At 42.5% G+C, this 17,676-nt stretch overlaps 1 protein-coding gene across 5 annotated transcripts in view; it reads right to left on the reverse strand.

The window, feature by feature from the left end:
- LOC119435914 (enhancer of mRNA-decapping protein 4-like) overlaps positions 1 to 17,676 on the reverse strand; it is a 149,986-nt gene that overhangs the window by 103,910 nt on the left and 28,400 nt on the right. For all 5 annotated transcript variants that reach the window (XM_049660879.1, XM_037702609.2, XM_049660881.1 and 2 more), the window contains 6 exons: positions 15,824 to 15,926; positions 14,532 to 14,637; positions 11,400 to 11,599; positions 11,070 to 11,210; positions 6,442 to 6,546; positions 3,319 to 3,431 (listed from right to left, as the gene is read on the reverse strand). In XM_049660879.1, coding sequence (XP_049516836.1) covers positions 3,319 to 3,431; positions 6,442 to 6,546; positions 11,070 to 11,210; positions 11,400 to 11,599; positions 14,532 to 14,637; positions 15,824 to 15,926 — 768 coding nt within the window. The remainder of the gene's footprint in view (positions 1 to 3,318; positions 3,432 to 6,441; positions 6,547 to 11,069; positions 11,211 to 11,399; positions 11,600 to 14,531; positions 14,638 to 15,823; positions 15,927 to 17,676) is intronic.

Here is a 17,676-nt window from a genome sequence, read left to right on the forward strand (position 1 = left end):
TTCCGCGAAATTGTCGCTTCATACTCCGAAGATGATATATTCAATGCGGACGAAACGGCGTTCTTCTATCAAATGCTTCCTGATAAAACCATGCATTTTAAAGGGAACAGCTGCAAAGGCGGCAAGCAGTCGGTATTGTTATTTCGGTATTGTTATGCTGCAATGCCACAGGCACCAAGAAGCTGAAACCCTTGGTGATCGGCAAATACAAGAAGCCTCGCTGCATGAGGAACGTTGTTTCATTGCCGTGCGATTATCGGGCTAATTCACGCGCATGGATGACACGAGAGTTGTTCTCTGAGTGGCTACTGAAGGTGGACGATGAGATGAGGAGCGCAGGTAGGAAAATCCTGATTATCGCCGACAACTGCTCGGCGCATCTTGTTAATGTTAGGCTGACAAATGTACAGCTAGAATTCTTGCCTCCGAACTGTACTTCCTTGCTCCAGCCACTGGACCAAGGCATCATAAAAAGCGTCAAGGCCCATTACCGGACACGCCTCGTTCAGCGATTGCTGATAAATCTTCGGATGAAGCTGCCTACCTCCATAAATGTGGTACAGGCCACAGAAATAGTTACCGGGGCCTGGTGGAGCGTTACGTCAACCACCATCCAGAACTGCTGGAGGAAGGCAGGCTTGGTATCTGAATCTGAACAAGGCAGCGAAGAAAGCGACGCGAGTGGCATGTGGCAAGAAGTCGTGGAAGGACTCGCGATGGATGCCTCAGTGACGTTCGAGGACTATGTGCAGTGCGACGACGAAGCATGCACGTCAGCCGAACTGACGACCGATGACATCGTCAGTGCTGTTCGTGGTGATAACAGCGACGAGGACGCCAATGGGGAAGACGACGCTGAGACCGCGCCCGTTAGCCAACCATAAGAATCGCTTTCCAACGCCGACATCATGGAATGCGTGCGAAAGATGCGCACTTACCTTGGCAGGTGCAGCAATGCCACCGAAGCAGAGCATAAGAATGTGGACAACTTCGAAGCGTTCGTCCTGCGGCAGTTGAGCGGCACCCGCCAGGCCAAGATCACCGACTTTTTCAAATAAAAAGTGCGCTCATTCCGGAATACTTCGCGTTTTGTTTCTTTTCACGCTCGTCATAGAATCAAGCGTTTGTGGATGTGTACACAGCAAAGGTAGGCGACTCCTTTTGTTGCATTTACGATTTTTAATGCGAATTTTCGATGTTTTCACTATAACGATATTTCAAAATAACGAACTATTTTCCGCGGTCCCTTCAAATTCGTTGTATCGAGATTTCACTGTACAACCGCGCATAAAACAGCATTGGACGCGGGCTTTCATAATTGCGTAATCGTCAACTGATCGTGTCAAAAGCGGCCGCGGGTTTCTCCGGAGCAGTTGCGGCGAACAGTAGTTTCGTTTTTATTCGGTATGCGCTTCGGCCACATGCCTAAAAAACTGCCCAGTCGCCATCGATGATCGTATAAATCGCGACCCAGTTTCGTCTGCAGTTGTTGCAGCAAACGGTAGTTCCGTCCTGACTCGGTGTGTGCGTCGGGCGCATGCCTTAAGCACCGCAATGCATGTCGCCGTTCACAATTGCGTCAAAAGCGGCCGCGGTTTTATCCGCAACAGTTGCGGCAAACAGTTGTTTCGTTTTGACTCTGTGCAAAGCTGTCTGTGCAAAGCTGTCGAGCTTGAAGAGCACCGGCTACATACCAATCATGTTTTCGGCAGCTCACTAGTGAAAACATAATCGGGATATGCGCACGATAGTGCAAAGTGCGTCGCAAATGAAGGTGCGTGCCGCGGCCATGCTGCGAAGAAAGTCGCGAGGCCTCAATCGCCGCTGCGAGAGCCAACGAGTCGCGAGATGACGAGAATTTCAGCCTCCGCTCTGCTTTCGTGCAGAATAGCAACAGGAGTTGCTTACTCATTCGCTAAACAAAAACGCGTTGACGTAGTAAGCATTTGCTTATTGTTTTCTGGATACCCTCGATAATTCGAAATTCGGTTAATTCGGACATTTTGTTCGGTCCCGTGAAATCCGAATTAACCAGGTTTTACTGTATGAAAAAAGAAAAACATAACGATATGTTATTCACCGCATATTGGATATACCAACGATCAAAAATTTGCTTCTGGGCGGCGTTTTTCATACAGAATAATCATGAAATTTGTGTTCCTAAGTTTCCCTTAACCGAGACGAGGCGAAAAGTTTGCCTACGCGAGTTCGTACCTGCCGCCATTACAGAGCCGCGTGTCCCACCCACGCGCAGCGGCGCTATAACGTAAAATGATTCCAAACTGTTTTGATTCCAATTTCTGCAATCAGCCTCCACGACTGGTCAAAACATTTTCGGGCCACTCCCAACTTCGCCTGTCTGTCACGCGACGTCACAAAAACTGCGATAGCTCCCTATCTGATATAACGTGTGCACAGTGATTATGCATGAATAAACCACACAAAAGAAAAATAATCATTCCTGATTCGACGCCTTTTCACCATTAGCCATCTGCTATTCGTCCCATGTTTTCTGGCTACGCCCAGTTCGCCTGTCTGTCACGCAACCTCACAAAACCGCGTAAACTCACCACGTCAAGGTGACGTGTACACGAAAAAAATGCATTAATATGCCAAACAAAATATAAAAATTTTACGTGTAAAAACATTCATTCAGGTGCCGTTTTGCCTCCAAGTTTCATTCGACAATGTGGCTTTCGTAGCCTATCTCGTCTGGCCACAGTGACTCCTCGCGGGCTGCGTCGACCGCATGGTCGGCAGCGTTCGCCAGCTCTTAGTTGCATGCAGTGTGGTGCGACGAATTCGCGATGGCGCTTCGCGCTGGATTTTTCGTCATGTGAAATTCGGCGCGTAAGTTCGCTGCATGTAGGTTGGCTTTTACCAAGTGGGATGTGTTCATGTTTGCCTGTGCGCATTGACACCATGCTTGTTAATTTAGTTAATAAGCAAATGTTTACCAGTTGATAGGGAAAATAAAACTACTATCCTTACTTTTTATAGCTGTCACTAATATGGTGTCGCAATCGATGCTACGGCTTTCGGGCGAAACTGCGATTTTTTTTCAAACTTAAGAATTAAAATAAAATTAAAACTACAGCAGGATTCTACTGTATCAAACTTTTTTGTGATCCCCTTCAGATTCGATATATCCGGGTTCTAGTGTACATTTCTGAAATCAGTTTGTAAAAATACATTAACTGTGCAGACTGCATTCAAATTGCTTAAAAAAATAATTTTAAGTGCTTCGTAGACCTCACTCACACAACACGCACAAACTACCTGCCCACAGGAAGCACAAATGAAATTTGATTACCATACCTGGGGGTTGCATCAGGATCCTGCATATATACTTGGAAGAATCGCACCTGCCCATCAGCACCAGCAGTGGCAAGTGCTGTACCATCAGGAGCAAATGCAGCATCAATGATTGGCTACAGTGGGAAAGAAAATGAAGACAACGAAAAAAGAAAACTACTTTACCGAAGCCCCCAGTCAATGATCACAGTAAAACATAAATGCACAGAAGTATGACAAGATTTATTAACAGGCATGGCACCACCCACTAATGACTAAAGTAGGCCACCTAATGTGGCCTACATCTATCTGCTGATTCAATACACCCCTCTAAAAAAATAAAATGAGGGTGGGGGGTCGGATACCCTTCTGTCCACTTCAATCTGGTACTGTATTTGCATGAAATAACCAGATGGCAAACTTTCATTACTGAAGAGGGACAAAAATATGCTCTAATTACACCACAATCTAATCATGTAGAGTGCACATCTAATTATTTAGGCTCATAAACAAATATTTTAGCATAGCATAATAGATGATTCATTGCTGCTTTACATTAGCGTGCAGAATTGGCAAGCATGCAAATGCTGAAGTACTAGCAGTATCATCCTGTTATAATAGAAAGTTAAAACAAAATGCATTGTGCTGAGGGTCCAGATGCACATGTGCCAAGCAAACTATATGTGAATTGAAATTATGCCAACACACTTGTCACAATGAATTGGGCAACTGGACCTTAGTTGCACCAAGTTGTGATCTTGCTAAATTATTTACAAATCATTATGAAACATTTGTGCCAGCCAACAGCATCGTTCTGGCGTATTTCAAGTCTAGTAGACTTGAAATCACTATGCTGTATGAGGCCGAGGGCGTTGCTCAACACAGTGATTACTGCGGTTGGTAACAACATTATACAGTTGCCAGCGGAATTTCCGGACTCCAAAATTTTGGGCTTGTTGGATATTCCGGACTGATAAATGCACCGTCAGGGTTACCATAGAGCTACAGCATTTTCGCAAAAGATTTTTTGGACGAATTTAGGCCTCAAAGTTCAATTTTCCGGACTAAAGCACTCATTCCGAGCCACGCTACCCGTTCTTGGAGGCCGCCATGTTGGATTTTCCACCGCCTTGCCTAGGCTTGGCTTCCAGTGGGCCGCTGTATTGCCTCCAAGATTGGGAAACGCACGCGCGCCATCCTCTTTGTCTCGGAGGCCACGCCCACTCTTCCTTAGCTGCGATTGAACGCTCTAGGGGATGACTTCTTTTTTCAATGAGCCCTAGCGGGATAATCACTTGCAAAATCCGTTTTTTATTTTATTTTTTAAGTTCGTTTGCTATTTTGCACGTGGTGTGTGCGCCTCGTAGAAGCGTGCGGAATTCGCATTTGTGTGATCGGCGCCACCTTTTGTGCCTTCGCGAGAGCTAAGGGGTGTGAAGCGTGGCCTCCGCGATCGGCTCCAGCCGTCCCATTCAGCGCATAGTGCAGCGGAGAAGTGTAATCTTGCTTACGCTCAGCAACAGCGCGCACTCTGCGATCCGCTCCAACAGCTCGCCGTTGCTGATCCGTTACGGAGTTGGCAAGATTACATTTCTCCGCTGAGCTACGCGCCGGCTGAGCCGATCGCGGAGGCCACTTGCGAAGTAACAGGGCTCATTTCTTCGAACACCATGACACTCTTGTCGACTATGCGGAGACGTCAGTCTTGCGCAAATCCAAGCAAATGTGATCGCCTCCAAGCGTAGTATAAGGCAGGGCATTATTAAACATTTTTTTATGCCACTCTAAGCCTAATAAATTTTCTTTTTTAAGGCGTGAACAAGTTTTTTGGACTGTTCGATTTTTCGGACTATTTTTCAGTCCCCGCGAAGTCCGGTAAATCGGTCGACGACTAGTACATACTATAAACTTTGTACTTCAGCATTGCCTTTCTGCCCAGTAAAGCAGCAATCCAAAGGGGATCGCAACAGGCTCACGCCGCAATAAGAAATCGCACGGTGACACTGCATGCTTCGACCATGCACTATATAGAAACAATCTATAACTCAGCATCTACCACTGCTTCAGACACTCGACGAGTTAACAAGTGTGATCCACTGTACAATGTGCTGCAATTACTAACCTAAACTATTTCATTCGTGGGCAAAACCTCATCCAGCAAACGAGGTAGTCGGGCAATGTATCCACAGATAACAATTATAATGCTTGTCAAAGTTTACAGCACCACTTGTCCTCAAGCATATGCGCACACATCATGCTGGGTGCTCCGGAGCGTCCACCTCAGCGCCAGCAGTAGCTCCGGCCTAGCCAACTTAAGGGGGGACCTGGGTCTTGGACAAAAAATTTTGTAGAATCTTTATTCTTTGACGTATAGTGCTGAAAACTTGTATGTGTATGTAATGTTATGTGCTTATTACGAATATAAGGCCAATTTTCATTTATCTCTTTAAATTCAAATTTCATGCAAGTTTCCTTTAATTATCTTCCGGAAAGATTTGCCAATTACGTTTTTTTAGATATCTCTAAATAGGGTATCACTGGCTTCTGTATGATTCAAGGAGTGCAACAAACCCAACCTTATTGGTCTGCTGCATCTAGAACACGAGTTACGAGGTATTGAATTAGTCACCAGAAACACTTTTGCGAGTTTCAAGCTTTGAAGTGTCGCAACTCTTGTTCTAGGTAAAGCAGAGCAATAAGATTCATTTGTTCCACTCCTTGAATCGTACAGAAACCATTAATACCCTGTTGAGCGATATCTAAGGAACACATAATTGGTAAATCTTTCCGGAAGATAATTAAAGGAAGCTTGCATAAAATTTGAAACCAAAGGACATACAAAAACAAATCTTAGATTGGAAATAAGCACATAACATTACACATATGTACAAGTTTTCAGCGCTATACAAAGAATAAAGATTGTACAAAATATTTAGTCCAAGACCCAGGTCCCCCCTTAAATCCCTTTAGTACATCTCACAGAACTGCTTCCCACATAGAAAGCCATACACAATATGGCGGCGCCCATGAAAAGAAGGTCAATATAAAACTGTGAATTTAGGTTGAAAGTTCAACAATCACTACAATAAGTTCAACAGGTTATGATCATGTTAAGTCTGCATTTGCACTAAGTTACAAAGAACCTGCCTTTGTGTGCTCGATGATCCTCTGAAGCCCAGCACGAACCTGGGGCACAGTCAATGTATCTGTTCCATATTCAGTTACTATGTGGCCAACATTCCATACTTCTGCCTGTAAACAAGACAAAGCTATTAGGAAACTACTATAACTGCATAAACAAAAGTAAAGAGCAATCAAAAAGAAGCCATGCGAAAGTGAAGAGCACATCTACTTGGATAAAGAGGCATGTGAAGCAACATGGTGAAGAAAATATCTAGCCCTTGCCCTTGAAAGCACTTATTTGCACGATTGTGGATTCCACACAAATTTCTTGTAAAGCATGAAACGTGTGGATAATTTGGCATTTTTTCCAGTTCCATGAGATCTGAAATGAAACTTTACAGGGCACTAAAGCACTCTTCTTGAAACCTGAGAAACACACTGAAATGAGTGGCTTTCAATGGGCATATTTTCGAAGACATTTTTCAAAAGCATTTAATATTAACTGCCATATGAGCTCTATGTCTACCTTCCACTCAGGTGAGGCCTTCCTATAGCTTCTTTCTTGTCTTGTTGCCCACGGGCAACAAAAAAAGTTAATTCACTGCTTCTCTGTTTCCTAGAATGTCTGAGAGGATGGGCTAGCATTTGCAAGCCTTGGCTGGTTGGCGTATATGGGCCTTGTGATGTTCTAACATACAGCAGAAAAAAATGTGGAGAGCTAAAAGGCACCACGACGAAACAAGAAATCAATTGTGCAAGGTTGCAGGCATTTTTATGTTATTCAGCTCGCAAATTCACAGCAGCATTGTCTATAGATTGTATGCTATGCTCAAACAGTGTTTTAGTGCCCCTTATAATATAGTGATACCTTAAAATGATGCGCATCACATGACGCCCAACCCGCTGTCAGAACGCTATAATGAGGAAGCGGAACTGCAGCAGCGAGCGAACTGAATTTCGTGCTGCATCTTGCAACAACGCGAACTAAGGTGTGAAAACACGGCGCACGGCGAACTATGCCTCTGTCGCAGACGACTTTCAAGATACAGCGACCCCGGCGGGTGTGCGCAGTCGCCCGGAGTAGAACGCCGCCCCTCGCCGTCCTCCCTTCCCTGGAGCAGTGCGCGCGACGGAAAACGGCGCGCTTCCTTTTCGCTCGCCTAGGACCCTTGCGTGCACGAGATTGAGCCGCGATTGCCAGCTCACCTTCATACGCTTTCACTTGCACATACGGCACACGGCGACTATTTTATCGCCCTTGGACTTTACAAAGAACCTCACGGCGACAGCAGAAATGCGCCTGGAGTGTCAATGTTTTGATATCACAATAAAATTGTTTTGGTTATAGTGCTGCACTGCTCATAGTGCGGATATTCGCGACTTCGGCTACTTATGTTATAAACGGTCTACACTGTTTACCTCACTGCCACAAATGGTACAGTTAGAAACAAGAAAGAATGCTATGCTTTAAAATGCTGTTCTTTCACTGTCAGACTTCAGCAGCAGCTTCTTTTTTCACGCGCGACTCACGTGCAAGCTGTCAGTGGCAGACACCGTTCCAAATCTTCCAAAAGGCATAAAATGAGTGCAATTAAAAAAAAAAAAAAAAAAACGCTATTTTTGAGCACTGACAAAATGTTACCATCTATGTAATAAAAAAAAAAAAAAAAACATGCCGCTCCAGCGCGACGAAATGGCTGTCACCTATGCTGCAGAACATGAAAACGGAATAAATGCAGCCTACCAGGTGCTGAATAAGTGCTAACATCTATGTAGTAAAAAATAAAAAGCAATCTAACTGCCAATTTTAAATGCAGGCACTGCGTTTAAAACGTAGAAGAAGCAAAACTAAGTGACCATGCTGAGCTTATCGAAATCACTTCGAAAACAGGATTATTGCTGTTAACGAGCTGAGCTCATCCAAAACACTACAGGGGCCGACTTTAAAATGACAATTTATGTAAAATTAGGTGTCCAGTGCAGTAAAACTAACACAGTTGACTCTCTTAAGATGAAGTAAGTTAAAAGGAGGGTTTACCTCAGGGTCAACTCCAATTTCTCCATTCAAATGCATGTGAAACAAAGGAGTGCACTCCTTACACAGCCACTAAACTGATTTGAATGTAAGTTGTTGTTTTATAGAACGCTACATTTTACCAAATGTAGCAAACACAGCTTGAACTTACAGTGAACATTAAATTTACTACAAATCTGTACCCCTATACAAAAAAGACATAGTTGCACAGTTCTGTAAATGGCATACATTAAAGCATATGCAAGCTTAGATTACATGCAATTGGTACAGCGTCTACAAGGCATTTGTTGAAGTCTTACTGGTATATTAGCAGTATATTTCAGAGCAGTGTTTAATGTCTTTTTTTTTCTGCTTTGGATATCATAATAGGCACAGTATACATAGCTATGATGCCTTGTTTTGTATATGCAATTTTCAAGAATTTTTGTTGACAAATTGATAGTAAAAATAAAAAATGTACGTAAAATTTTTCCGTGCGTGTGCAACAGGATGTCATCAAGTTCAATGCAATGGATGCCAAGCAAAATAATTTCTATGTTCCCGTGTACTTCATAGGAGCTCCCGAGGTAAAGCTTCTTCAGCAAAATTTTGTCATAATCTCAAACATGTGGAGAAGTTTGTTTAATGTGCTACAAATCATGTGCATTTCTATTGAGCTGAACTTCTAATAAGAGGTACACATCTGCAGCATCCCTTCCTGTGCCATGTTCTTGCATAACTTAACATTTTCCTTTTTCCTTATTTTCTTTATAACCAATTAGCTGGAAAAAGTGTTGCACTTTTCAAGTAAAACTTGAATTGTACTCAAAAGTATTTGTTTGAAAAATAAAAATTACTTTCACACTATTTCCTACAAGAGAGCGGAGCCTCTGGAATTGAGTGCCTAGTGTAACAATGCCTTCACATCCAAACATTTCCTGACTGTACATCCGTCTCACATCATATGTCATATGACTGCAAGTTAAACGTCTGGCTTTCCTGGGATGGCAATTTATGCAGTGCTCCTGCACCAATGCACCTGCACAAGGAGGGTGCTCAATGTTGTGTTCCATGTCAGGGATGGTTCTGATTTAGGAGAGCTTGAATGAAACATAATGCTCCGTAGACTGCAAAGTCTTTATTTCTTTTGCTGTTTGTCATTTTTTTCAGCTCTGGACGCTTACGCTGTCTACTAGAGCAGACGACCCGGAGGCTAATCTAACTCTTGCAGCAGCGCATTTCAAGCCTTCTTCAGGCCTACTGAAATATTTTGTGACATGCACTCCACTAATAAGACTTGCCTAGCCCTAGAGATCTGGGACAGTCACTTTTCAAGTCGGTTATTATCACTGACTGGCCTGTTTCAAATGTGAAACACCAATGTTTTGTTTAATTACCACTGTTAGATGTGAGAAGCAGAATTTTTATCTACAGGGACAAAGTAACCATCTCATGGTAAAAACAGTTTCTTTTTTTGTTTTTTTGCATAAGCACAAGGATGAAGATGCAACATTGTGTGGTGGGTTGCCATATTGACGCTGCATCTAGAATTTTTAAATTATATCGCGGCCTTTAAAACTCAATTTATGGTTGCTTTTTATTGTGTCTGTGACGACAAAACGGTCTAGGTCAAATTAGTGTCGATTTTCTCAAATGCTGGTGGAAGGAATAAGATTACAACATTTTCATATTGTTACGCATGCATTCCACACCATAACCACAATGTGCAATATTATTTATAAGGTTAAATCTTCTTGGTTCACTTTTCTCGTCTGATATGATTCGCACACAATGCCTTGTTGAGTGGTGCACGAGTAATTAAACTAGTGTTTACCACACTGAACACAGCGAGAATGACTGGATGGGGACGTAGTACACGCGGAATGCATATTTAGCTCCGTTTTCTCTATTGAAGCGTTTTTTCACAATCAAATAATATATTCATTAAGCAACATGAACTGGCCACTGTATGGTGCTAACTATAAAAAGATGAATGAATATACGACAAAATGCAGCTAAACGGATTACATGGACCATTGCCAACCTTCAAGAATGAAAATGACTGGCAGGGATAAATTGCCACACAAAAGAGCTTCGAAGCCATCAAATGGTCATTTAAATTTAATCCTTGCATGAAACCCCGGCCAATACATTATGATAAAACACAATGTGCCACATTAGCCATCTGCACCCATGTGAAAAAGACGAATATGATGATGCAGGCCAACACACAGCTCATCAAAGCATCTTTCCTTCGTACACAGAGCAGGAAACACACTTCATTTTCTACACACAACTTTTCTACAGCACCAAATGTGCTCACATTTTGGCAACTTGCTGTGAGACACGTGTCGTTTTAAATCACTTTGACAAAGAGGCAACAAGAGTAACTAAATACCTACTTCCACAGCTCAAGAAGAGAGAGATACAGTCGAACCCGGATATATCGAACCCACATATAACAAATTATTGTATATAGCCGTTAAATCCTCTTGAAAATTTCTGTATAAAATTTTTATTTTATATATCGAATGACCTCCATACAGAACTGTTTTGTGATCCCCTTCAGATTCACTATATTCAAGTTCGACTATATATAGCAAAAAAGGTAAAAAGAAAACTGATAATCTCAAATGACCTCTTCGTGGTTCGTTGCCACTAGGACTTTTGAGTTGTCTTCCTCTGCACTGTTGCCGCCCCTTGCACCATCATCTGGCACATATGGACACCACACTACACGGCGATATTCACTTGACTCTTCATCATCTGGCCGCTCAACCTAAGGGAAACAGGAAGATGCTTCTTATTACATCAACAATGCAAAATACCTTTCACATTTATGCTGCCTATGATGCGAGGTTTGTGTGACTTTAAACAACATAATAGCCAATCCCACCTTTTTCACAGGTTATACACACGACTTTACAAGCAACACAACAAAAGAGGAAAACAAGAATATTGAAGTCACCTTCATCAAAAGAGTCGACGTGTTCTCGTGAATGTCATACACACACAATGTCCCAAACTCGTCCACTATGGCCAGCATCACTGTGGTTGCAAGTCGGGCAAAGGCCATGTCACGAATTTGGCCTTTCAATCCTCTCACAAGAAGGCGCTCGCCTGTTTTCAGGTTCAGAACTCTGACTACACCCTCAGGGGTAGTTGGAGCTGAAAAGTGGACCACAAACAATAAATTAATAGATTCATAGACATGTAAACCAGCCAGAAACACTTTTCAAACTTATTACATTACTGTTAGCTTAATTACACAAACCTACCACATAACAGATGCATCAGCCTGAAGGGAAACAAATATACTTTCAGTTGTTTTGTTCATCAACGTACAATGTTGAAATCTGTACTGCGAGCGTCGCTTTCCAGAGCCTGGCATCTCCATGTTCAATTACAGTCAAGCCCATTCATGACAGACAGAGTTAAGATGAACACTTTCTTCAGCTCCTAAAGTAGCAGGGTCAAGTGTTTAGGGGCAGGAGTTTATAAGATTTACAAAGGCCACAGGTAAATTAAATTCTGTGATTTTATGTTCCAAAACCACGATTTGATGAGCCACACCGTAGTGGGGCCTCCGGATTTTGACCACTTAGGATTCTTTAATGTGCACTTAATGCACGGTACAACGGTACTTTTGCATTTTATTGAAATTCCGCCACTGTGGCCAGGACTGTACCTGCACCCTCGAGCTCAGCAGTGAATACCCTAGCCACTGGACTACGGCAGTGGGTGGTCACAGGTGAAAATTCCAAGATCTGGAGGAAGGGAGCAACAAAGGGGCCCCTTTGCACTGACCCTTTTCTCAATTTCAAGCCTTCAGCACACAGGTTTGGAACACAGTCAAAGTAAAAACTTTTTGAAAACCCATTTTTCTAAGAAATTTATAGGTGCCTAAATTTACTCAAGCAGACTAAGTCGGCGCCGACGTCAAAAATGCGCCTGGAGTGTTTACGTAATTGCTATTGCAATAAAAGTAAGAGACACACGGTACGATTCAGTGTCCGATACTGCGTACGACACAATCGTACCCGCCCGACGCCATATTAGATGTCGAATCGTACCATGAGTCTCCTACTTCACGGCAGCAAGTTCAGGGTGCGATCATTATGCGAGGAAAAAAGAAAAAGCACACTTCTCGATTGGAAATGTGAGGGCTGCGTTCATTATGCAAGCAAATACGGTAATAAATTGCTGTGCCTGCAGAATTCTGTTTTCAACTTTTGCCAATATCGCAGTTGCACCCTAAGAATGGAAACCTATGGGTAGTGACTAACCTGGAAAACTTTTCAAGATAGGGGGTTTTAAAAAACTTGTTGACACCACAGCAGGAAAATATTTCAGATTATCCGATATTTCAAGATATTGGAGTTCAAGTTACTGACAGATTACTGTATTTTGTGCCCAACTTTACAATGTTATGGTCAGTGTGTTTGCTTTTATTGAATAGCGCAACTTGGAATGCAATACTGTTGGATTTGGGAGTCGTGGTCTCGGAGTTCGGTCTCGCACTGATGGTCGCACCCTAGCCTGCGTCTCAAATGCGTCTGAAACAGGTAGCTGGACTACACTACTGGTATAGAATAAATAGTCACGGCCTATGGTGAAACACAACTGTATTTACATTATTTACAGTAATTGGATCGAATGCAGTCCATGGCAGATGCTATCTTTTCTTCTACTTTGTCGTCTTTTCCGTGTGTCCGAGTTCGAGGATGGGTGATTGGAGGAATAAAATGGGGAGCTTTACATGGTAGGGCAAACTTCTTTACAGCCAAAGTCATACTCCTACTAATCAACCAGTCCACTGGTTCATATCGACGTAGCACACCGCCTCTGAGCATGAGAAGGCTCTAGGCTGATCCTGGAAAGTGGGAAGCAAGCACACCAGACAGTGCTTCATTAATGAGCGGGGAGAGGTCTATGATCCAGGCTTGCCAGACGTTAAAGCCACTCCAGGTCCTGGCATCTTTCGTCGAAGTTCTGGGAAACCGTCAGTCCTCTTGATCTCATGCTGAATCCAACTAATTTGTCATCGCTATCAGCAAATCAGTGTGCACGTTGACTCAGTGGAATGTTGACAGTCGGTCCACAATTACCCCAGCCTCTGCTCTTTGGTGAATATACCAAATGTAACAATATATATTCAGTTTAAGATGTCATAGTTGCCACTGTAAATGTTCAGTGCGTGGGCCACTTTAGTGCACTGCGTCCACATGACCAATTACACCAGCACATTTCCCTATGTTATTGTAGCCCAAGATGACAAAAGTGCATGTGAAGTGGCCAGTGATCAAGAAGCAGCATGGAGTTTTGTATTCTCAGAGATGTTTCACCTGCCTTGGTAAGGGCAAGGTTGACAAAGCCTCCATAGAGAGCAATGAATGACGAAAAAGCAAAAGAAACCACATAAAAGGCTTTGATGATGAGGGAAAGAAAGCATGAATTCTTTGCATTATGCTGGAGCCTTTCTAACTCTTATGATTAGCACGAAAACATAAAATCCAGAAATGCTTTTTTTATTTCTTAATTTTTTGATGTACCTGTTCTGGAAAACAACAAATAATAGTGATAATTCTCCAGCTTATAGTACATTCTATTGCCAACAATCCGAACCTAAAATATTTGAACATTCTTTGTCAAATTGGCACATATATGAACAATGCAAGAAAAGTGAAAAACTGGGAACAATTTTTTTTTCTTGGACAATGCTTGTACAAACCAATTTTTATAAGCTTTCGTATGAAGGCAGCTCAATATGGAATATACCTGCCAATTTAGTCATCCTTGTCAATAGCTTGAGAAAAGCTACTGAAATCTGAAGGTAAAAAATTTAATGCAAAAAAAAAAAAAAACTATAGAATGGTAAGCAAAAGGGCATCCCTATTAATCCCACAAATTTTCAGATTACCATATATATCGGAAGCTTTTACGATAGAATGCTAAAACCAAGATAGCTCATTCATCCTTACCATTCCCCCTTATTTTCTGTGCCTAATTCCATTTGTAAACTCCACATTATTTTCAGTGCTTTATCTCCTAATAGTTCTGCCTGCTAAGAAAAAAAAAAAAAAGAATGAAAGTTACTCACCTTTCAGAGCATATGCCAGATATGTTCCAGACATATGCAGGCAAATATGCTTTCCAAAGTTATACTTCAGTTCCCAGCTATAGTCTACAATATTCTTAATCTTGACCTGAAAGTGGAAACTACAATGAGCTAACTTGACTTTATAACTGCATAAATTTTGAATGCAGTACAATCTCATATTGTACCACCCCCCCCCCCCAAATATAAAAAAATACAACATTCAATTCAATATTCATGCATCTAATACAATGAAATAGGTTTACTTCGTTAACCTCACAAAGCCCGAATGCCATTCCACATCAAAGAAAATGAAAGCAGCTCATTCACAGTTATGGCTATAGGGGGGTATATTGGTGCAAAGAAAACAATTAAACACTAATTGTGTACACATTAACCAGTACGGTAATTAATCACTTTGTAATTGATTTGCAGAACTATCCACAACTGAGAACTCCCTCCGGTATATCAAAAACACGTGTATGGGCCCTGTACAGGGTTTCCAGTGCTTAAAATCAGTTTTAGGTGCCAAAGTCAGCGTATCAAAAATGATACATTGGGCTTTGTGGGGTTAATTCTGTTGTTAAAGAAAAAGCTCAGCAAGGGAAAGAATACACATCTTTCTGCATTTCTGTGGCAACTGCCTCAGATTATTAAAAAAGATGTCTCAACGAAACTTTTACTTGCAATACTTGGGTGATAAAAGCTACTACATAATTAACAAAATGTTACTCAGTAGCTATTAAAATAACGAGATTAAGGGGTATGCTGTAACTGTAGAATTGAAGTCATAACGGTCTTTTTCAGACTAAACATGCATCGTCTCCCGTCATGCTCAAAACACAAAAGCATATTTATCGGTGGCATCAGCAGTTCTCTTGAAATGTCCATGAGAGCCTAGGCACCACAGAATGCGTCAAGCTCATATTAAAATATGTTATTGGAAACTGCTCTCATTGTAATTGTATTGTGACCTACATATATCTATTCAAACAAGTGTAGCGAAATTTTGATGCACAGTATCTGTGACTGAGTATAAGCAAGCACAAAAAAATATTTAAAAAGGACTGTATACTTAAGTTTAAGAATGTTCCTAATGGGACTAACAAAACTGACTGCTTTTTATAAACTACTAACAAGTAAAAAGCTTTCCAAGGTACACCCTAAGGCAAAAAAGTAAAGGCAAGCCAGTCATCATTGGCAACAGTTCGCTGATATTGAACTTTTTTTTTTTCTTTTTTTGTAACAGCATGCACGCCTCGAAACTGTAATGCATAGTAAAACCTGCAACAGACCCGGTTGCTACTGCTCGCATCTTCACGTGGCCGACTGACAACAACTTGCACTTCTGTCCCACAAACGTCCACGCTGACATCCTCCTCGCTATCCAGAAGGCATCTGCAAAAATTGGAGCAAATAATGGCCATGCCTGCTGAGCATTGCCCACCATCTGTAGGAATGTAACCACCTGTGCATCGTGGAGAGCTGATTTTTGAAATGCTCTTACAAGCAGGCACTCCCTTAGGGTTATAATATCCCAAGGGCATCATGAATTCTAGACCTCTCACAGCACCACAACCATGGGCGCCGCTATATTTGGTCATGTGACAACGCCCACCATTAAGTGCCTTCTGATCGGCATTTGCTTGCTTGTTTACAATGGCAAAGGCAACCGCAGGCACAGCTCAGACAGCTGCTATTTCGGTCATTATGGTGAGCAGCGAGTGTAAACGACACAAGACTTTGGCCAATGTTGGAGAGGCAGTTTAAGTACTATACCTTTCATTTATTTATTCTGTCTACAATGCAATCTTACCAGTGCAAGCTTACCAGCTGAAGGCGACGAATGTTTCCTAACTGATGTTTGTCTGCTTTTAAAGGAGTACTGACACAAAATTTCATAGTCGAGATAACTTGAAATCGACTTCTGTGGACACACAAACAACTACAAAACATCAATGACAAATGTAGGTTAAAACATTTAAAATCAGTTTTAAGGTATGTAAGCGCAGAAAACCGAAAAGCGCAGCAGCTCGTGGCATTGACATCAACAGCATGGGTTTGCAAACATCCCAGAGCATAACAACAGCGCTACCTCACGAGCTTGTGTTGGCTACCATGCTCCTTGTATGTGCTCTTGCTTGCCCCACGCCCTTGCCCTTCACTGCCACAATTCCACTCTTCCTCAGTTGTTAGTCATAGCGGGATGCTCTCCCCTGTCGCTGCAACAGTTTTTGTCATGTCCTTTGAAATTGCCCACTCTATCTGCGTTGCCTGCGCTGAACTGAGCATGCACAAAGCATGAATATAGCACAATGTTGAATCCATACTGCATCGTTGAATTCTTCTGAAAGAATACTAAGTTAGCATTTCCAGAAACCTCACAATGCTTGTTAAGTGCCAAGAAAATACTTAGTTTACGAGAAAATTGTATCCGAAGGGTCCGAATACCTTTACTGCAATTCAAATCTCCCGCCACCAACTGGGGAGTGGCGATGTTGCATAAGCCATTACCGCCCTTTGCTGCCGTCTGTGAGTAAAACGGCACCCAACACACGGTACAGTTTCACCAAAAGCCACTTCACCAAAAGAATCTGCAGCGGCGAGTCCACCGCTCTGGTGGACTCGCCGCTGCAGATGCAATTGGTGAAGTGGCGTGGACTGTTCGGGCATCCCACGAAATCACATGGAAGTGGAATTCTCTGCTACTTGCAGTTTGCATGTGTTTTTCAAGCCGTAAGTCGTCGGGGTAGCCGTCGTCAGGGTGTAGTCGTCGGGTAGTAGCACGTAAGTCGCCGGAGTAGCCAATATCCGCACTATAGTCAACATCCGGTTTTTCGGACACCCTAGGGACCGCGAAAACGTCCCAAAAAACTAATGCATGTATTTTACTGCCCCAAAGGGCTCAAATCGCCACAGGTACTTTAGAAATGGCTCTCAAGGCCTGTCATTACACTTAATAGGCGTATCAGTGCTCCTACTGTGATAGGAGACGGTGGGTGCACGCGTGTATAATTAAGGAATACATACCGTGTCCTGTGACAATACCCTTCTCACTCATGATATGCTTCACCGCGTAACATTGCTGTATTGAGGCGAAGGTAACTTTCGGAAACCGACATTATGCAACGTGCCGTGCTTTCCGAGC

Source organism: Dermacentor silvarum, chromosome 1 (genome assembly GCF_013339745.2).
Source record: "Dermacentor silvarum isolate Dsil-2018 chromosome 1, BIME_Dsil_1.4, whole genome shotgun sequence".
NCBI lineage: Eukaryota > Metazoa > Arthropoda > Arachnida > Ixodida > Ixodidae > Dermacentor > Dermacentor silvarum.